Genomic DNA, 16,746 nt, shown 5'->3' with positions numbered 1-16,746 from the left:
CTTCTTCTTCCCAGTCTCGAGTATGTCTTTATCAGCAGCATGAAAACGAACTAATATAGTAAATTGACACTAGTAGAGTGAGACACTGCTGAAAAGATACCTGAAAATGTGGAAGCGCTTTGGAACTGAGTAATGGACAGGGGTTGAAACAGTTTGGAGGGCTCAGAAGAAGACGCGAAAATGTGGGAAAGTTTGGAACTCCCTAGATACTTGTTGAATGACTGCCCAAAATGCTGATAGCTATATGGACAATAAAGTCTACGCTGAGGTAGTCTCATATGGAAAGGAGGAATTTTTTTGGGAACTGCAGCAAAGGTGATTCTTATTATGTTTTAGCAAAGAGACTGGTGGCATTTTATCCCTGCCCCAGAGATTTGTGGAACTTTGAACTTGAGGGAGATGATTTAGGCTATCTGGTGGAACAAATGTTGAAGCAGCAAAGCATTCAAGAGGTGACTTGGGTTCTGTTAAAGGCATTTCGTTTTATAAGGGAAGCAGAGCATAAAAGTTTGGAAAACTTGTATCCTGACAATATGATAGAAAAGAAAATATCATTTTCTGAGGAAAAGTTCAAGCCAGCTGCAGAAATTTGCATAAGTAACGAGGGGCCAAATGATAATCGTCTATGTGCAATGGGGAAAATGTCTCCAGGGCAATTCAGAGGTCTTCATAGCAGCCCCTCCCATCACAGGCCTGGAGCCCTAGGAGGAAGAAATGGTTTTGTGGGCCAGGCCCAGGGTCCCCATGCTGTGACACCAAGTCTGTGGACTTGGTGTCCTGCGTCCCAGCTGCTTCAGCTGTGACAAAAAGGAGCCAAGCTACAGCTTGGGCCATTGCTTCAGAGGGTGCAAGCCCAAGCCTTGGCAGCTTCCACATGGTGATGAGCCTGCAGGTGTACAGAAGTCAAGAATTGAGATTTGGGAACCTCTGCTTAGATTTCAGAGGATGTATGGAAATGCCTGGATGTCCAGGTAAAAGTTTGTTGCAGGGGTGGGGCTCTCATGGAGAACCTCTGCTAGGGCAGTGCAGAAGGGAAATGTGGGGTCAGAGCCCAAATACAGAGTCCCTACTGGGGCATGGCCTAGTGGAGCTGTGAGAAGATGGCCACCCACCAGAATGGTAGATCCACCTACAGCTTGCACTGTGCACCTGGAAAACCCAGAGACACTCAATGGCAGCCCATGAAAACATCCAGAAGGGAGGCTATACCCTGCAAAGCCACAGGGGCGGAGTTGCCCAAGATCATGGGAACCCACCTCTTGCATCAGCATGACCTGGATGTGAGACATGGAGTCAAAGGAGATTATTTTAGAGCTTTAAGATTTGATAGTATCACTGGATTTCAGACTTGCATGAGGCTTTGTTTTGGGCAATTTCTCCCATTTGGAATGGCTGTATTTACCCAATGCCTGTACTCCCATTGTATCTAGGGAGTAACTAACTTACTTTTGATTATATAGTCTCATAGGCAGAAGGGACTTACCTAGTCTCAGATGAGACTTTAGACTTTGGACTATGGACTTTTGAGTTAATTCTGAGTTAAGACTTTGGAGACTATTGGGAAGGCATGATTGGTTTTGAAATGTGATGACATGAGATTTGGGAGGGGACAGATGGAATGATATGGTTTGGCTGTGTCCCCACCCAAATTTCCTCTTGAATTGTAACTTCCACAATTTCCATGTGCTGTGGGAAGGACCCAGTGGGAGGTAATCAAATAATGTGGGTGGGACTTTCTGATGCTGTTCTCCTCATAGTGAATAAATCTCACGAGATCTGACGGTTTTATAAAGAGGAGTTCCCCTGCACAATCTCTCTCTCTCTTTGCCTAGCACCATCCATGTAAGATGTGACTTGCTCCTCCTTGCCTTCTGCCATGTGGACTGTAAGTACACTAAATCCCTTTTTCTTCTCAGTCTCAGGTATGTCTTTATCAGCAGCATGAAAATGAACTAATATACCAACCACACTGAAAAAGGCTGAAAGTGAGTAACTTAACATGCTAATAGCTGGATAATTGCTTCCCATCTTGCCTTCTTCAATCATTCTCCACATTACAGTTGGAAATACTTTTCTCAAGTACAGTCAAACCATTTTCTTTTTAAAGAAAATATGAGACTGGGCAAGATGACGAGACCCATTCCTACAAAAAAAATAAAATTAGCTGGGCATGGTGGTGGGTGCCTATAGTCCCAGCTACTTGGGAAGCTGAGGCAGAAGAATTACTTGAGCCCAAGAGCTTGAGGCAGCAGTGAGCTATGACTGTGCCACTGTGACAAAGTGAGACTCCATAGAGATGGGAAAGAGAGAATTGGTTATTGGTTATTGGTTCCTATTATCAACCAGATAAATCCAAATTTGTTTATATATTAAGTGACATGCCCAGGTCTCAGTTTAAGCCTCAAACCTCATTTCTTACCATATTCCCTTCCAATTTCAGTGCAATTGACCAGTATCTCCTCACCCTGATGTCTTCTTATTCCCTCTGCAGGAATTTCACTCCCCTTGAATTTGCTAAATTCCTCTCTCTCTGTGAAGACTTGCTTTGACCACCTGCCCTCCTCTGCACAGCAATTATGTATTCCTATTGCATTTTCCCCTCCATATCAATTGGCATGTTATATTCTAATTGCTATTCATGTGTCTGTATCACCAATGAATTGTAAATTCCTTGAAGTAAGTAACACTCCTTATTTACCTTTGAAGGCTCAATCTATAGCACAGTGCCTGTTACATTGTAGGGCTTGAAAATAATCCATAAATAAATGGTTTAACTACTTATTAGTGGTACAGTCTGTTCAGTAAACTACCAAAATATATACATATCACTATAAAACAAAGCAATGTATTTGTGAAATACAAATCTTTTATCATTCAACACTAAGAGTTCTAAAATAAGAAATGACATGTAAAAACTGTCAGAATATGTACAACCACTGTTTTCTATAGTTTCAAGTTTTGTCCTAAAGCAGCAGCTGAAATACATTCCATTAAAGAAATTGTGCCTACCTTTGCAGATATTCTACATATAAAATCATACTGACAGTTATATAAATAAAAGCATTCAGGATAACACGAATAGCATAAACTTGAAAACAACTCCAGATACCTCGCCTAAGAATTCACTTTCTTCCTCTCGAACTCGAGCTTGATCCCAAAGGGTAATCTCTAGCATTCGTTCCCGAAATTCTCTTCGGTGGACTGGAGAATAAATGAATGTTTGGTTCCATTTGGGTTCCAATGTTTTCTTTACTGTTTTAGTTCTTCTCTTGTTTTTATCACTATGGAAAAAAACCAACAAATTATGAACTTACATAGAACCACAAGTTTTATCCTAAAATTTTTTCATTTAAAATTTCTCGGTAAACAAGTTAGGTGATATTTTACCATCAAATTATCATACATTGCAAGTGTTATAACCTTTAAAATTATTATGAAAAATTTAAGGTGTATGCTATATCACACTTTATAGATATGACAATAATGGCGAAGTTACAATAAATGTTAAATTTTTTCCATGACAAATTATTGAAAACTTAATCTTTCTCAAAATCTAAATAAAACCAGACCTGAGAATCTTAACTCAATAATTTTTTAACACATCGCCCTACTGAAAACCTTCTAAATGATAATTAACCAGTAACATTACATATACTATTCATTTAAACTACAGAAGTCTCATTGTACAAAAAGAGGAGTAAATTGTGATATTCACAACTTCTTATCTACAAAGTTCTAGCTAATGACCAATTATAATCTAATTTTTATAAAGATACTTTTTTAAATATAAGAAATTCATATTTATTTGACATATATTTGGTATTTTAAAACACTGTAAATTTATTTCTATGTGAGGTGGTCACCACAACATGAGTTGAAAATGCAAGATAACCATCCCAATAAATGGGATTGCCAGTTCAAAGGTTTTCATGTTCTTTTTGGTTGTATATCTCTGTACGTGTGTCACCATACTGTTATACTAACATATTGTCCATATTGGAAAATAGACAAAAACAGAAACTAAAAATAATAAAATAAAAATTTTTAAACATTCAAATATTTCTTCCTGATCATGAAAGGATTATCCTGTACATCACCTAGGGTACATCCAACCTATTTGGAGATCATTAATCTTGCTTATTAGACAGGATCACTGGCTGGATAGGAATACAATTTTCTAGGAAATACAATTTAAGCTACCTAAGAGAACTATCTAAAATGACAGACAAGCTCCAGTTAGAACAGTATCAACTGCTACAAATTATCTCAGCACAACACAGTCCCAAGAGTTTTGGGAAATAGGGAGGAGAGAGAAGTAAGAAGGGGTAGAATTGTCTCTGAAATTGGGAAGTAATGCAACTTCTTCTCATTGGAATTTTAAGTTTAATATAGATTTTACTTGAATGATGAAGAGGTGTTATATGTTTCCAAAGCACACATATATAATATGGCAGAAAGATGACTTTAAATATACAAATTGATAATGAATTTTGTTAATACACATGGACAAGATAACATGCAAGGTAGCTTTATTAACCATGAAGGCATTGGCAGAAAAATGACATTGCAAACCCATGTAGGAGATTTTATTTCTATACCTGGAAAGAAGTGATAATGTGTATGGGAATAACTTATCTGAAACAAGGACTGTGATGTATGATCTTTCTCTCCCTCCCTTTGCTTACAGCTTTAACAAATATTTATTTAACATCTACTCATATTTCATTGATGAAGAATGAATTTTGAGACCCTGTCAAGAGATAAAGGTCCTTCCAAGAAGGCCAGGATGAAAGTATTTAACAGGAGCCTTGCTATCTAATTCAAGAATGGTTTATATCTGGCCAGGCACAGTAGCTCACGCCTGTAATCCCAGCACTTCGGGAGGCCAAGGCAGGTGGATCACGAGGTCAAGAGATCGAGACCATCCTGGCCAACATGGTGAAACCCCGTCTCTACTAAAAATACAAAAAATTAGCTGGGCATGGTGGCAGGCACCTGTAATCCCAGCTACTAGGGAGGCTGAGTCAGGAGAATTGCTTGAACCCGGGAGGTGGAGGTTGCAGTGAGCCGAGATCGTGCCTTTGCACTCCAGCCTGGGCAAAAAGAGCAAAACTCTGTCTCAAAAACAAACAAACAAACAAAAATGGTTTCTATCAAAATCTGAAAGGAAAAAGAAGAGGAAGTCATGAACTTCCTCTTAAGGACAGAAAAAAGTTCTCAGATAAAGAATGAAAATTTTAGACAGGATTTCTATGTTGAATAGGAAGAGGAATAGACAATCTCTGAAGTTTCTTATAAACCTAACATATATGATTACAATTTAATAAGGCAATTTGGTACGTACCCAAGCACCAATTCACAAAAAGAACCATTAAAAATAACCTTATTTTCAGCAAGTTAAAAAAAAATGAGTTTTACTTTTTCTAGAAGTATAAATAAAGCCTTCAGAATCAAAGCATACTGCGTAAGTCAAACACTGAGAAGGTGCTAAAGATATTTAAACACTAAGATCAATAAGCATGCTATAGACATCATTTTAAAATAAAAGCCTAATTATAATAAAATAAATAATTGATCTTTTAATGAATCATCAAATTGCTGAGAAGGTAGTTAATTTTTAAAAACAATAAAATCCAACCTAATCCTTTTTAAAAATTTATTTTCATGTTACTAGAACTTTGGTTTCCATTAAATGTAATTCAGTAACAGCATGCAAACACTTGATGTTTTTACTTAAAATTAGAAGAAGAAATATATTTTAACTGGCGACTAACTTCAAGATATAAAAAGAGTATAAAACTTCAAAATATGTATCAAATAAAATGCAAAGCCTTTGTTCATTGTCTATTCTTTTGTCCTTTTCTTTGCTGAGATTGTTGTTCAGGTGACACTTTGGTACCGAACTTAACCTTGATGACTTTCTACTTGAACCAAATAACTAAATCAATGAGAATCCAAAAGTGTATAAACATGTTTAAGATCACATCTGTGCCTATCCACTTCCAACCTGAGAAAAAATAACGAGATCTTGAGAGCACTCTGCCGTGGGAGGCAGGGATGCAGACAGATAACTGGGGAAAGGTAACTGGTATCATTCCTTCTTTTTTTTTCATGATGCCTATTGAATAGTCTCTTTTATTTTTTACGTGCCTGAAATTCAGAGTGATTAGATTTGTTTTCAGATAAAGTATTTCTCCAATCAAATCAGGGTAGAACAAAAAGAAAAAAATTAAGGGTAGAACAATACCATTTATATTGATTAGAATAAACACAAAACAAATAATGCTTGAGGAAGGTGATTCTGGGACTTGTGGTAAGTTTTCTTGATGATATAAGGTGATGAATACAAAACAACTTGTTAAATTTATAGAATAGAGAGAAATAATATCTTGGTAAGAGGAGGTAGAAATTGCAGAGAAATGAGCACTTTTTAGCAGTATTTTTAGCTTTTTGACTAAAAGAGCTAGTATTTTTGACTAAAAATTCTAGTATTTTAGCTTTTTGACTCTATAATTTGTGTTAAAAATTTGATTTTAGGAAGCATAACTTTTAATGATTTTGAATAATGAAAATATATACAAGAATACACACATGCCTAAAATTAATATTTAAAATCACATATACAACATTTAAGTTTTTAAAAATCTAACTTACTGTCACTATTTTGATTCCTAAGAACCATCACGTTTATGTTAAACTTCACATATCTCACTAGTATGATACCAATAAATGATACAGAATTGAAATACCCATTGCTATTAACATTTCCTCATTTATTTTCCAGAACATTTATTTTTGTTTTATATCCTTACCTTCTGTCTGGAAGAAAGTAAATTTTAACATAAGGATTCCTTGGCCTCCCATCTTCCCTGGAAGGGAGATCCTTTGCTCCCAAAATTGTAACTATTAATTGGTGACCAACCTTGTCAAACCATAGTTTTATCTGAAAGCAAAAATATTAATTTATCAATTCAAACATTTACTACACAAACACAATGTTTACCTTTCCAATCTTCACCCCATTCTCTTACAGTCTCATTAGCACAGAATATAAATTTTACTCAGTAAATTGTGGCTAGTTAAAAATAAAAGGATATACTATAATAACTTCAATGAATAAAAGAATGATTCAGACATTTCAGTTTGATCAAGCATGTGGGCTTTTTATTATCTTAATGTGATTGCTTATTAACATGTACATAATTACATTATCATAATTAAGGACTTTATATAAAATGACTGATCTGTATCTTTACTTATGCAAGAATCACTAGTTCATTTTGGTTCCCCTACAAAAAAAACTGAGTTCAGAATAAGTGCTCAAAATGAATTGAGTAGATAATATCCTGTTTATATAACATTCATAGGGAATTTTCAAGTAAATGTTTTATGTTGTTTCATAGTTAAAAACATTTAAAATATTATAAGCAAAAGGGATTTACTAGTAGCTTTAGTCAATAGATTCCTTCAGTTTGAACTTAAAATGATAATGAATTCATCTTTAAAATTTTTCCTTATTCAGACATTAAGTCTCATTCTTTTGTGAAGCTGATGAATAATATCCTTAGGATAATAAGAGTACATTTTATTATTTGAGATAAGAAAATGAGAACAATTTCCCTGTGCCATAATTAGGGAAGGGAACTTCATATCCAACTGCTGAATTCACTTGATTTAACAGTTATCACCTCCCACACACATACCTCACACTTGCACACCTAGCTGTCTGATTCTACTATGTCAGGATCTATGATAATTATGGCTCTGATCCACATCTTGGCCCAAAACTCAGCACATATCTAACCACTATGTTGAAACTGAAATGGAACCAAAATTTGGAACTTGAGAATAACAGTTACAAATCAGTACTGGTTATACATAAAACACTGGCAATTCAATTCCAATTCCAACATAGCTTTGTTGAGTCCCTCACTTCATATTCTAGAGAATGAGACACTGAGCAACTTTTGAGTCAGAAAAGGTAAACTGACAGTCTTAAAAAAGTATATAAAATTATTTCCATCTTTTTTTTTGCCAAATGGAATCAGCCCTTTTATAGGAATAAGAGTAAGAAATATCCAACTTGTTTAAATTATAGTTATCAATTTTTATGTTTTTACATTTAATGCAGGTATTATCTTGCTACCGAATAACAACAAATTTTTCTAATGGAGCTGCTAAGTACAAAAATAGGCCCTAGACAAGTATTTTTTACATTGGGCTAATAAACTTTCCGTGTCAGTATTATCTCACTTATTTATTAAAAAGTTACAAATTCCTGGGCCCACCTCTCGCCTACTGAATCAGAACGAGGCCCTGGAAGTTGGATTTTAACAAGTCCCTAGGTGATCCTCAAGTGCATTAAAATTTGAGAACCACTGCCTTACATTAAGAGATTAACAACTTGAAGAAAAAAGTCTCCAATATATGAAAACAGTTAAAATATTTGCTTTTCTAATAATATTAGAACATAGATACAGATAAGAAAAAGGGGCCAAAAGGAGACTATTCTTCTGACAAAAGATATGAGTGAAAAAGAGAGAAATGCAGGATTGTCTGATTGTATATGAGATCAAAGAGGTGTTATAGATAGTATCATAAATGTGTGACAAAAACCCAACTGATTTCTATGGTAGTCTCTATTTTCATCAGTTTTAAAGAGTTTATGGCTTCATTTTTTCTAAGACATTAAAAAGCTTTCTCTGAGGTTCATGACATGAATATTAAGCACCTCAAAGGAAAAAAAAAAAGATTCTGTAAGGTTAAAAAGATTTATTTCCAATAAATGTTACATTTAAGAAACAATAATTATTATGAGACTAAGCTAAAAATTATTAGAGCAAATTATTGATTTCTATGAGAACCTTTTGGGGGGTTAAACTAAGTACTTGTGGCCATCTCCACCAGCAATATTTTTTCTCCTTTAAAATCATTAAAACTAGCATTTGAGATATATATTTCAAAAGTCTGATAGAGTATTCTTGTCAGATTTCCTTATGCCATGGAAAACCAAAACATTATCAGTTATTAATATTGTCCATTTCTCATACAGAGTAAACATATGGCTTATTTTTGGTATAATATTTTAGAGTTTACTAAATTATAAATTACAAATGTACAAATATTAAAATAATTTAAACAGCAAATAGGCACATTTTAACTTTACTAATTATTTGACCAAAATTATACCTTTTAATAGACTGCTTTAAACTGAGTATTTGAATATAGCCCTAATTTTTATTTGTATTATAGGACTTGCATTGAAGTTTTTAATAGATATCCAGTTCACATAATCGAAACAGATTTTATTAGGTACATCACTTTATAACATTCTTAATTTCTTATCTGTGCTTTTTAAATAAGTGTTTAAAATATAGCTGTTGATTCCCCCAAATATAACAAACATATCTTCACAATTCTGGTCCTGACATAGTTCCTGTTCAGCCCCAATTTCATTAATAAAAATATTAGTATAATTTAAATTGTTTTAAAATATTTCTCATTCCAGCTTTAGCATGTAACTATTTTTAATTTTCCTAAGTAGGACCTAAGCAGCATAGGTAAATATTTTATATTGTATAATATTAACAAGAATAATTTAATTTTTAAAATTTAAACAAAATAAGTATTACTCAGAAGCAACAAATTTTTAAAAAAACAACATGCAGCAAAGCAAGGAAAGCATAATACTACTTAAAAAAAACTATATTGCCATTACTTTACCATATAAGGGGTTCCTAATGAAAAGAGGCAAACAACTTGTACCCAAGTATTACATAAAATTAAATAAAACTACAATGGCAAAATATTAACAAAATAAATCAAACTTATTTTATTTGGATTATAATTTTGTTCTTTCAAAGTAAAATACTTTCCAAAAAATGAACATTATATATAATATGCATAAAATTCATATTTTAAATAAGGTACAAATTTATTTGCCAGTCTCCTCAAGGAGTTATTACTTGGAAAATGCAAGAGAATATAGATGTTAAGGGACATAATGAGTGATTTAAAGAGACAGCAACCTTAGTGTAACAAAGGAAAATATCAACAGTATAAAATTAGCTATTTCTGTAAATGTCATATATTATAAGTAGAATCTACATTAAATACCACTTTGAAATCTATAAGGTTTAGTATTTAGTTTATCATATAAAATCACTAACAAAGATTGTCTCTTTAAATTTTTATTCAATATTCTAATCCCCATGCAAATTTTTACAAGCTGGCTAATAAAATGATTTGAAAGTCAATAATATGGTTTGGAGCAACATACCAAAAAAAGTTTTCCTACTAACGCATTTTCCAAAAACATACAAATAAGGGTTAAACACAACTTTAGTTTCTATCAGGCAGACAAGGCCTTTACCTGAACCCTAGGAACAAAAGGCGTTGTTCTTCTACTAAGGCTTTGGCTCTGGTAAGCAAAATTAAAGAAAAAAGCAATAAAACAAAACCAAAAAGGACAACACACTGGAACTAAAAGACCAAAAGTAAAAACAAACACATACAACTATCCCTTAAATACAATTTTTCCATGACAATATTTATCGAAATTAAGTACTTCAGTGTAATGAATAAATTAATTTTGTCCAATGCCAAAAAACATTAAAAACTATACAAAATACTAGAATTTGTATAATCATATTTTTTAAATGTAGTTCACAAAACAAGAATTAAGACTGGATATAAAATAATATATTTGGGCTCATGTATTTTGAAAGAATGATTAAAAGCATAACCCAAGAATCAATAAATTTCATATTTTATCCTTAAACATACTACACAGAAAATAGGACAGTGTAAAAAGAAGTTAGTTGAAAATGTATTACAGAGTTATTAGTGAAAAGCCATCTGTGGAAGTAATTGTGTGACTTCTCCAAAGTATGTCTACCCAAAGTCCAAAAACTATTAGCCAAGTTGGCTTTAGAATTTCTTAAAAGAATAAACACATTAAAATAAAAGTGTGCAGAAATGCATTGGATTAATTACTTGATTCATACTTGATGGATCCCTATCAGGTTCTAGTATTGAAACACCATCATCAGATATTTATTATGTACCACTTAAGGTAACACTGTTTATTGCTAATCACACCTATTAATGACAATATCTTATCTCTTTTTGCTTATACAGTTTGTTGGACTTTTTCAAGGCTTTATTGACAGTTTATTGTAAGTTTATTGCCTCATGGTATTTCCAACAACCTTATGAGGTAGTTGCTTCTACTCACAATTTGTAGGTGAGGAAACACAGAAAAGGGCTAGACACACTTGCCCATACTCAAACAAAAAGCAAGGTAGTGTAAAGACAGAAAATAGAACCCAGTTCTAATTAAATCACTAAATCAAATTCTCAGAATCAAATCAAATTTCCTTTCTCTTACTGACTTTTGTTTTCATTTTGAAAGTTTCCAAAAGACACCACAATAATCAGAATGTTGTGCCTTTATTAGGCATTCCAAAAGCTAAATCAGAACATGATCAGGTTTGGGAATGGATTTCAAGGCATTTAATTCTGCTTCTATCACCAAGATTCCATCCCATTCCTCACATTTCTTTGAAGTCTCTCTTGTCTACTTCAAAGTCATAAATAGTTAAAGGCTTCTCTCTTTCCACTGCTAACTGGAAACAGATAATGAGTACTAAGAGTACTTTTTCTCAGTCCAGTTGGCATTGATCAGACACGTTTATTTAAGACATAAATCTAAAACCCAAAGGACAGCAGACTTAAAAGCAGACTGTCATTCAATCATGAGTCATCTTTCTCTCTCTCTCAATCTCTCTCTCTCTCTTTCTCTCTGTCTCTTTCAAAACCAAGGCAGTTTCAAATCTAAGCTGTCTTATTTTTTATGTGGAAATATTCCCAAAGGAAGAAAGAAATATTCAGATGTGGAGTGTGTTACTGATGTCTGTCGGCATAACCACAGGCTATTATAATGCTTTAGCAAATGACAGAGGGCATATATGAAATTCATAGAGAAATTTGGCATGCTAAAGAAAGGGACTAAACAAGGTACTTTAGAAATACATTTTATTTCCCCTGTCCTCCTACCTGTTTTGTTTTAGACCAAAAATATTAAGGTTACAGAATGTTTTTACAAGTAAATATTATGTCATAAAAAAAAGATTCCCTTTAAAAGAAATAATACTTTCAAATAAATGAATCCTTTAAAGCAAACATTTTTCCATGTTCTAAAATGAACTCATACATGCATCTCACAGACTTCTGAAATCAACCTTCTGAAACCTATGGCAATTTACACCTAATCTTTACCCATGAGTTTATATTTTAAATATGGCTATAAAAATATATTTTTGTGTTGACAATATTTTTTAAATTAACGTAAAATTCACCAGACATACAACTGACTATTTTAAAGTATACAATTCAGTGGCAAATACTGTGTCCAGAATTCTGTGGAATTACCACCTCCTTCCAGTTTCAAAATATTTTCATCATCCCAGAACACTCTGTACTTTACATAATCACTCCCTACTTTTCCATCTCGCTGTCCATTAGTAACCACTGCTTTCTGTCTCTATGGATATTTCAGATAGGGATGGCAAACATATGTGTCTCACTGTAATTTGTAATTACTATTAATTCATTTATTGTAAGCATGAGAGACCTGATGATATCTATAACAATTCAGGCTTCATACAAATGAAGAATTTGAATTTGTACACCACAATCCATTTTGCATTTTTAATATCACTTTCCACTATTAATTGCACTAGTATCTTTGGAACATTCTTTTCATACAATACTTTCAGAATAATAAAGTCATAACAATGAAGTGTAACAGATAAAAGCTCAAAAAAAAGCCTTTCATTTATAGAAAGTTTTAAAAAGGCTATGGAGTTTCCAGGGAGATAGAAAGGACATATACCGCTCCTTAAATTATGTATTCCTTTCAAATGGGCATATAAAATGGATATTTGTAATATTTACTTAAAATGGAGTCAAAAGATATTTTTTAAAGTAACTTGGAAAAACACTGCAACCATAAATCAACCACAGATCATGAAGTAAATGAAATAAAATATGATTATCAGTAGTATCAATTGTGTAATATGTTCCCACAGAAGGAGAATTCTCAGCCTTTTCTCACTTTGAAAAAAATTGAAAGCTATATTTTCTTTTAATGCCCTATTATCAAAATAGTCAAAGACTATAAACTAATTGAAACTATTAAGAACTACAAAAGTAATCAACTGAAGGAGAAAAACTGCTAAATTCTGGAAGAACACATATTAAAAATAGGGTCCTAGTAAGGGAGTGCTGTCAGTGAAAATGCTAACATACAGCCTACATGGCATAAACCTGAATTCATGCTGATTTTCTTCACCAAATACATTAATGGCATTTTCACTGCTATGCCCTAGAATAATAAACAGCAGGACAATTCAAAAATGGAGAGAAAATAAATTGCATACATTTAAAAAAATCAACAGCCTTGAGCATGAAAATGTAAACAACAAATTTACTTTTTTTTTAAATAATCATCTCCTTTGAGAATGATATTATATGTATATATTTTCTATTTGAGACATGAACAGACAGAATATTAGGAAGGCCAACTCACATACTATAAAAATTATCATTGTTCTCAGGCATTAGCAATATCATAATTTTGTAAGTGAAGTACGGGCCCAAGTAAAAACTAACTAAAAGCAAAAATGTCCAAAGGTAGAAAAGAAGGAAAAAGGAATTGTAATGTTGGTTTATGACTTCCTAGTTTTCCTTAGGGTTGATATATGTAGATATATTTTTCCAACCTCTACATCATTAGAGCAAACCAAAATTATCTCCAGGCTAATAGAGACAGGATTAAATATAAAGGGAATTATTATATATCAGATAGCATCTTAGTTATATTTTCCTGGATGCAAAAATATAAGAATAAAATTCATAAGTTACATGAAGGTAAAAACTTGTATTTGCAGTGACTAGTACTATACCTGATGTGGGGGTCAGAACTTAACACAGATTTCTTAAGTAGATGATTGGAATTTAATTAGGTAAAATCATTTCTGAAGGAAAAATTTGAAAATAGATTTCAAGAATCCTAAAATTTTCCTTTGCCTTTTATATTGTAATTTTATTTCTGGAAAGTTATTCTGACAATAGAATTTTGTCCTAACAAAAATTTTCAAGATTTATATTCAAGGATTTCCACAGTATCATTATTCATAAAAATTAGTTAGAAACAAGCAAGGTACCCTAAAATAGTGATTTAGGTTATAATGAAGTATTAAAATGGACATTAAAACAACTTTAAGAGGAATTTTTAAAGACAGGAAAAAGTCCACAATATTACTAAGAGAAAAATCAGGATTCAAAATAGTATTTTTTTTTCAGTTTTGTTTAAAAATTTATATGTAGTGAATGGTTATATTTCAGTGTCAGGATTATAGGTGATTTTTACGTCTTATTAATTTTCTGTGCTTTCCAGATTTCCCACAATAAATGTGCAGTATATTTATAACCAACATTTTTTATATATAGGGTAGGGTATGGGTATATGTGTGAACAATTTCAAAACATATACAGCTAAAAGTTTTACTAATAATATCATACTGGAACATATTCCTTCGAAGTCATAAGAAAAGGAGAAAATAGTACACATTTTTAATTACAAAATCACTTATAAATCTAAATACTATAACTTTACATTGTTACACATAAATTTAGAAGTGAAACTTTTAAGTTTATATTTCCCCCAAATATTTAACAGTTGTACCTTTTACTGTATTAATTTTGAACCATGAAGAAAAATAGTTGAATTTGAAATTTGTCTAAATCCCTGAACTATGCTTCTCGTCCTCCCTTCCTAGTCCAATCTGTAGTAAGACCTTGGGATTCAAATGAGAAAACAAAGTAATACTTACTTATTATAGAAAATCTAACTTCCACTCCTTCTTTACGAACTCAAGCAAACTATACATACACACAGACACAGACAGACACACACACACACACCCCGCCCCCACAAACACAGTTTTATTTATGGACTGGGATCATCCAGCCCCAAAAACATTATTTAAGGATGAACTACTGAAATGGATCCATAATAAGAAACAACATTTATTAGCATTTTATAGCATAGTAGAAGAAAACATACATTTGTAACTATAAATGACAACATGTGCTGTCGATATATGTAAGAATAAGTAGAAAGATGCTACTTATTTTGCAGACTTGAAAAAAGACCACTAGCCTCAAATGAAAAAGTTCACTCTGTTTATGAAATAGAAAGGAAAAAAAATAATAAGGGAAGAAATTTATTTTAGTGGAACATTTACAATCTCCTAATAGCATCACATATTCTTTCTTACATAACTTTTCTGTTATTGTCACCTTTATGGTCAAAATCATTCTAAAAAAGACAGGTCTAATGACTTTTTTAATGACTGCAAATGAACTTTTTTCCTTTTTGCATATACTTCCTATAACTCCTTTTAATTAATGAAAATACTTCAGAAAAAAACAAATACTACCCTTTCCCACTCTCCCCCCCAAAAAAATCAAAGGAAAAATTTCATAGCTAATTTAACAAAAAGCTATCTTTTTTGGGCTTAAAATATCAGCCTCAAATAATTTAGTTTTTAACTGTAACTTTTTGTTAATCCAAAATTCAATGTCTGAATCTTGACAACCTAAATATCTTTTTAATACTCGTGAAATTTCAAGTTTTGTAATCCCCAACAATACTGGTAATATTAACCGGTATTTTTCTAATGTATAAGAATAAATTTATTTTGTTACTACTTTTAAATGGTTTAATAAGGTAATGACAACAGAACAAATGAATAAAAAGTAAAGACTTACATTTGTAAAGCTCCTCTGATATCAACACAATATAAAATGCATAAATGAATATTTAAGTTTTATTTTAAAATGTTCAAATCAGGGATCACTTAATGTGCAAAATTATCTGAAGTAGTCAGCAATCCATTATATATTTCTCTGTTTATTTCATTTTGTCTATTGACAAAAAATCTCAAGTATCATTATATTTCATAGCAATATTGAACTCCAATGATGACTATAAACTGACACCAAAATCCTTAAAGTTGAAAAGCAGTGAAGAATTCATATTTACTTTTATCTGAAATATCATCTTTACATAGTGCAACATTTTTATTTCTCTTAAAAATCTATGACAAATTATAGTCATCTTAAGGTATAGGGCAAAAATTATGAACTTGAATTTTCTTATAATTACTAACTTAAAAAAGAGTTTAGGTACCTTCACAAAATATAACTGTTATTAAATTCCAGAAAATCTAACTCTAATAAATGAAGCAGTATGATAAAGAGTCAAAATTGGATTTCAAAACTAAAAGAATGATAAAGTGGGAGGTTAAAAGCACAATTATGTTCTAGTAATAACTTGGTTTGTAGAAAACTAGCATCGTATTTTAAAAGCACTATTTGATATTCTGAAAAGGAGAGTAAATGTAATGACTACATACTGAAAGTTGTCCTGATAAGAACTGTGGAACATCCCTCAACATTCCAGGACTCATAGGAGAGGTAACAGAAATAGAAGGACGATCCATTTTTTGAGATTCAAATGAGCTAGAACCTGCAACGATAATTACACATAACAAATAACAATGGCTCTTCACAAGTATTTAGTAAGTTTTGCCATATAACTTTTAAATTATTTATTTTTTTTATGTCCACAAAATGTCATTATATAGGCCATTTTCTTAGACACAACATTGAAATATT

General features: G+C 32.2%; 1 protein-coding gene across 8 annotated transcripts in view; it reads right to left on the bottom strand.

Moving 5' to 3' along the window:
- RIMS2 (regulating synaptic membrane exocytosis 2) overlaps positions 1-16,746 on the bottom strand; it is a 747,502-nt gene that overhangs the window by 321,174 nt on the left and 409,582 nt on the right. For all 8 annotated transcript variants that reach the window (XM_015145837.3, XM_028852821.2, XM_077943948.1 and 5 more), the window contains 3 exons: positions 16,485-16,597; positions 6,813-6,943; positions 3,110-3,281 (listed from right to left, as the gene is read on the bottom strand). In XM_015145837.3, coding sequence (XP_015001323.1) covers positions 3,110-3,281; positions 6,813-6,943; positions 16,485-16,597 — 416 coding nt within the window. The remainder of the gene's footprint in view (positions 1-3,109; positions 3,282-6,812; positions 6,944-16,484; positions 16,598-16,746) is intronic.

The sequence above is a fragment of the Macaca mulatta genome, chromosome 8 (assembly GCF_049350105.2).
Source record: "Macaca mulatta isolate MMU2019108-1 chromosome 8, T2T-MMU8v2.0, whole genome shotgun sequence".
Taxonomy (NCBI): Eukaryota; Metazoa; Chordata; class Mammalia; order Primates; family Cercopithecidae; genus Macaca; species Macaca mulatta.
Note: the sequence above shows the minus strand (reverse complement) of the source record. Positions and strands in the feature narration are given on the sequence as shown.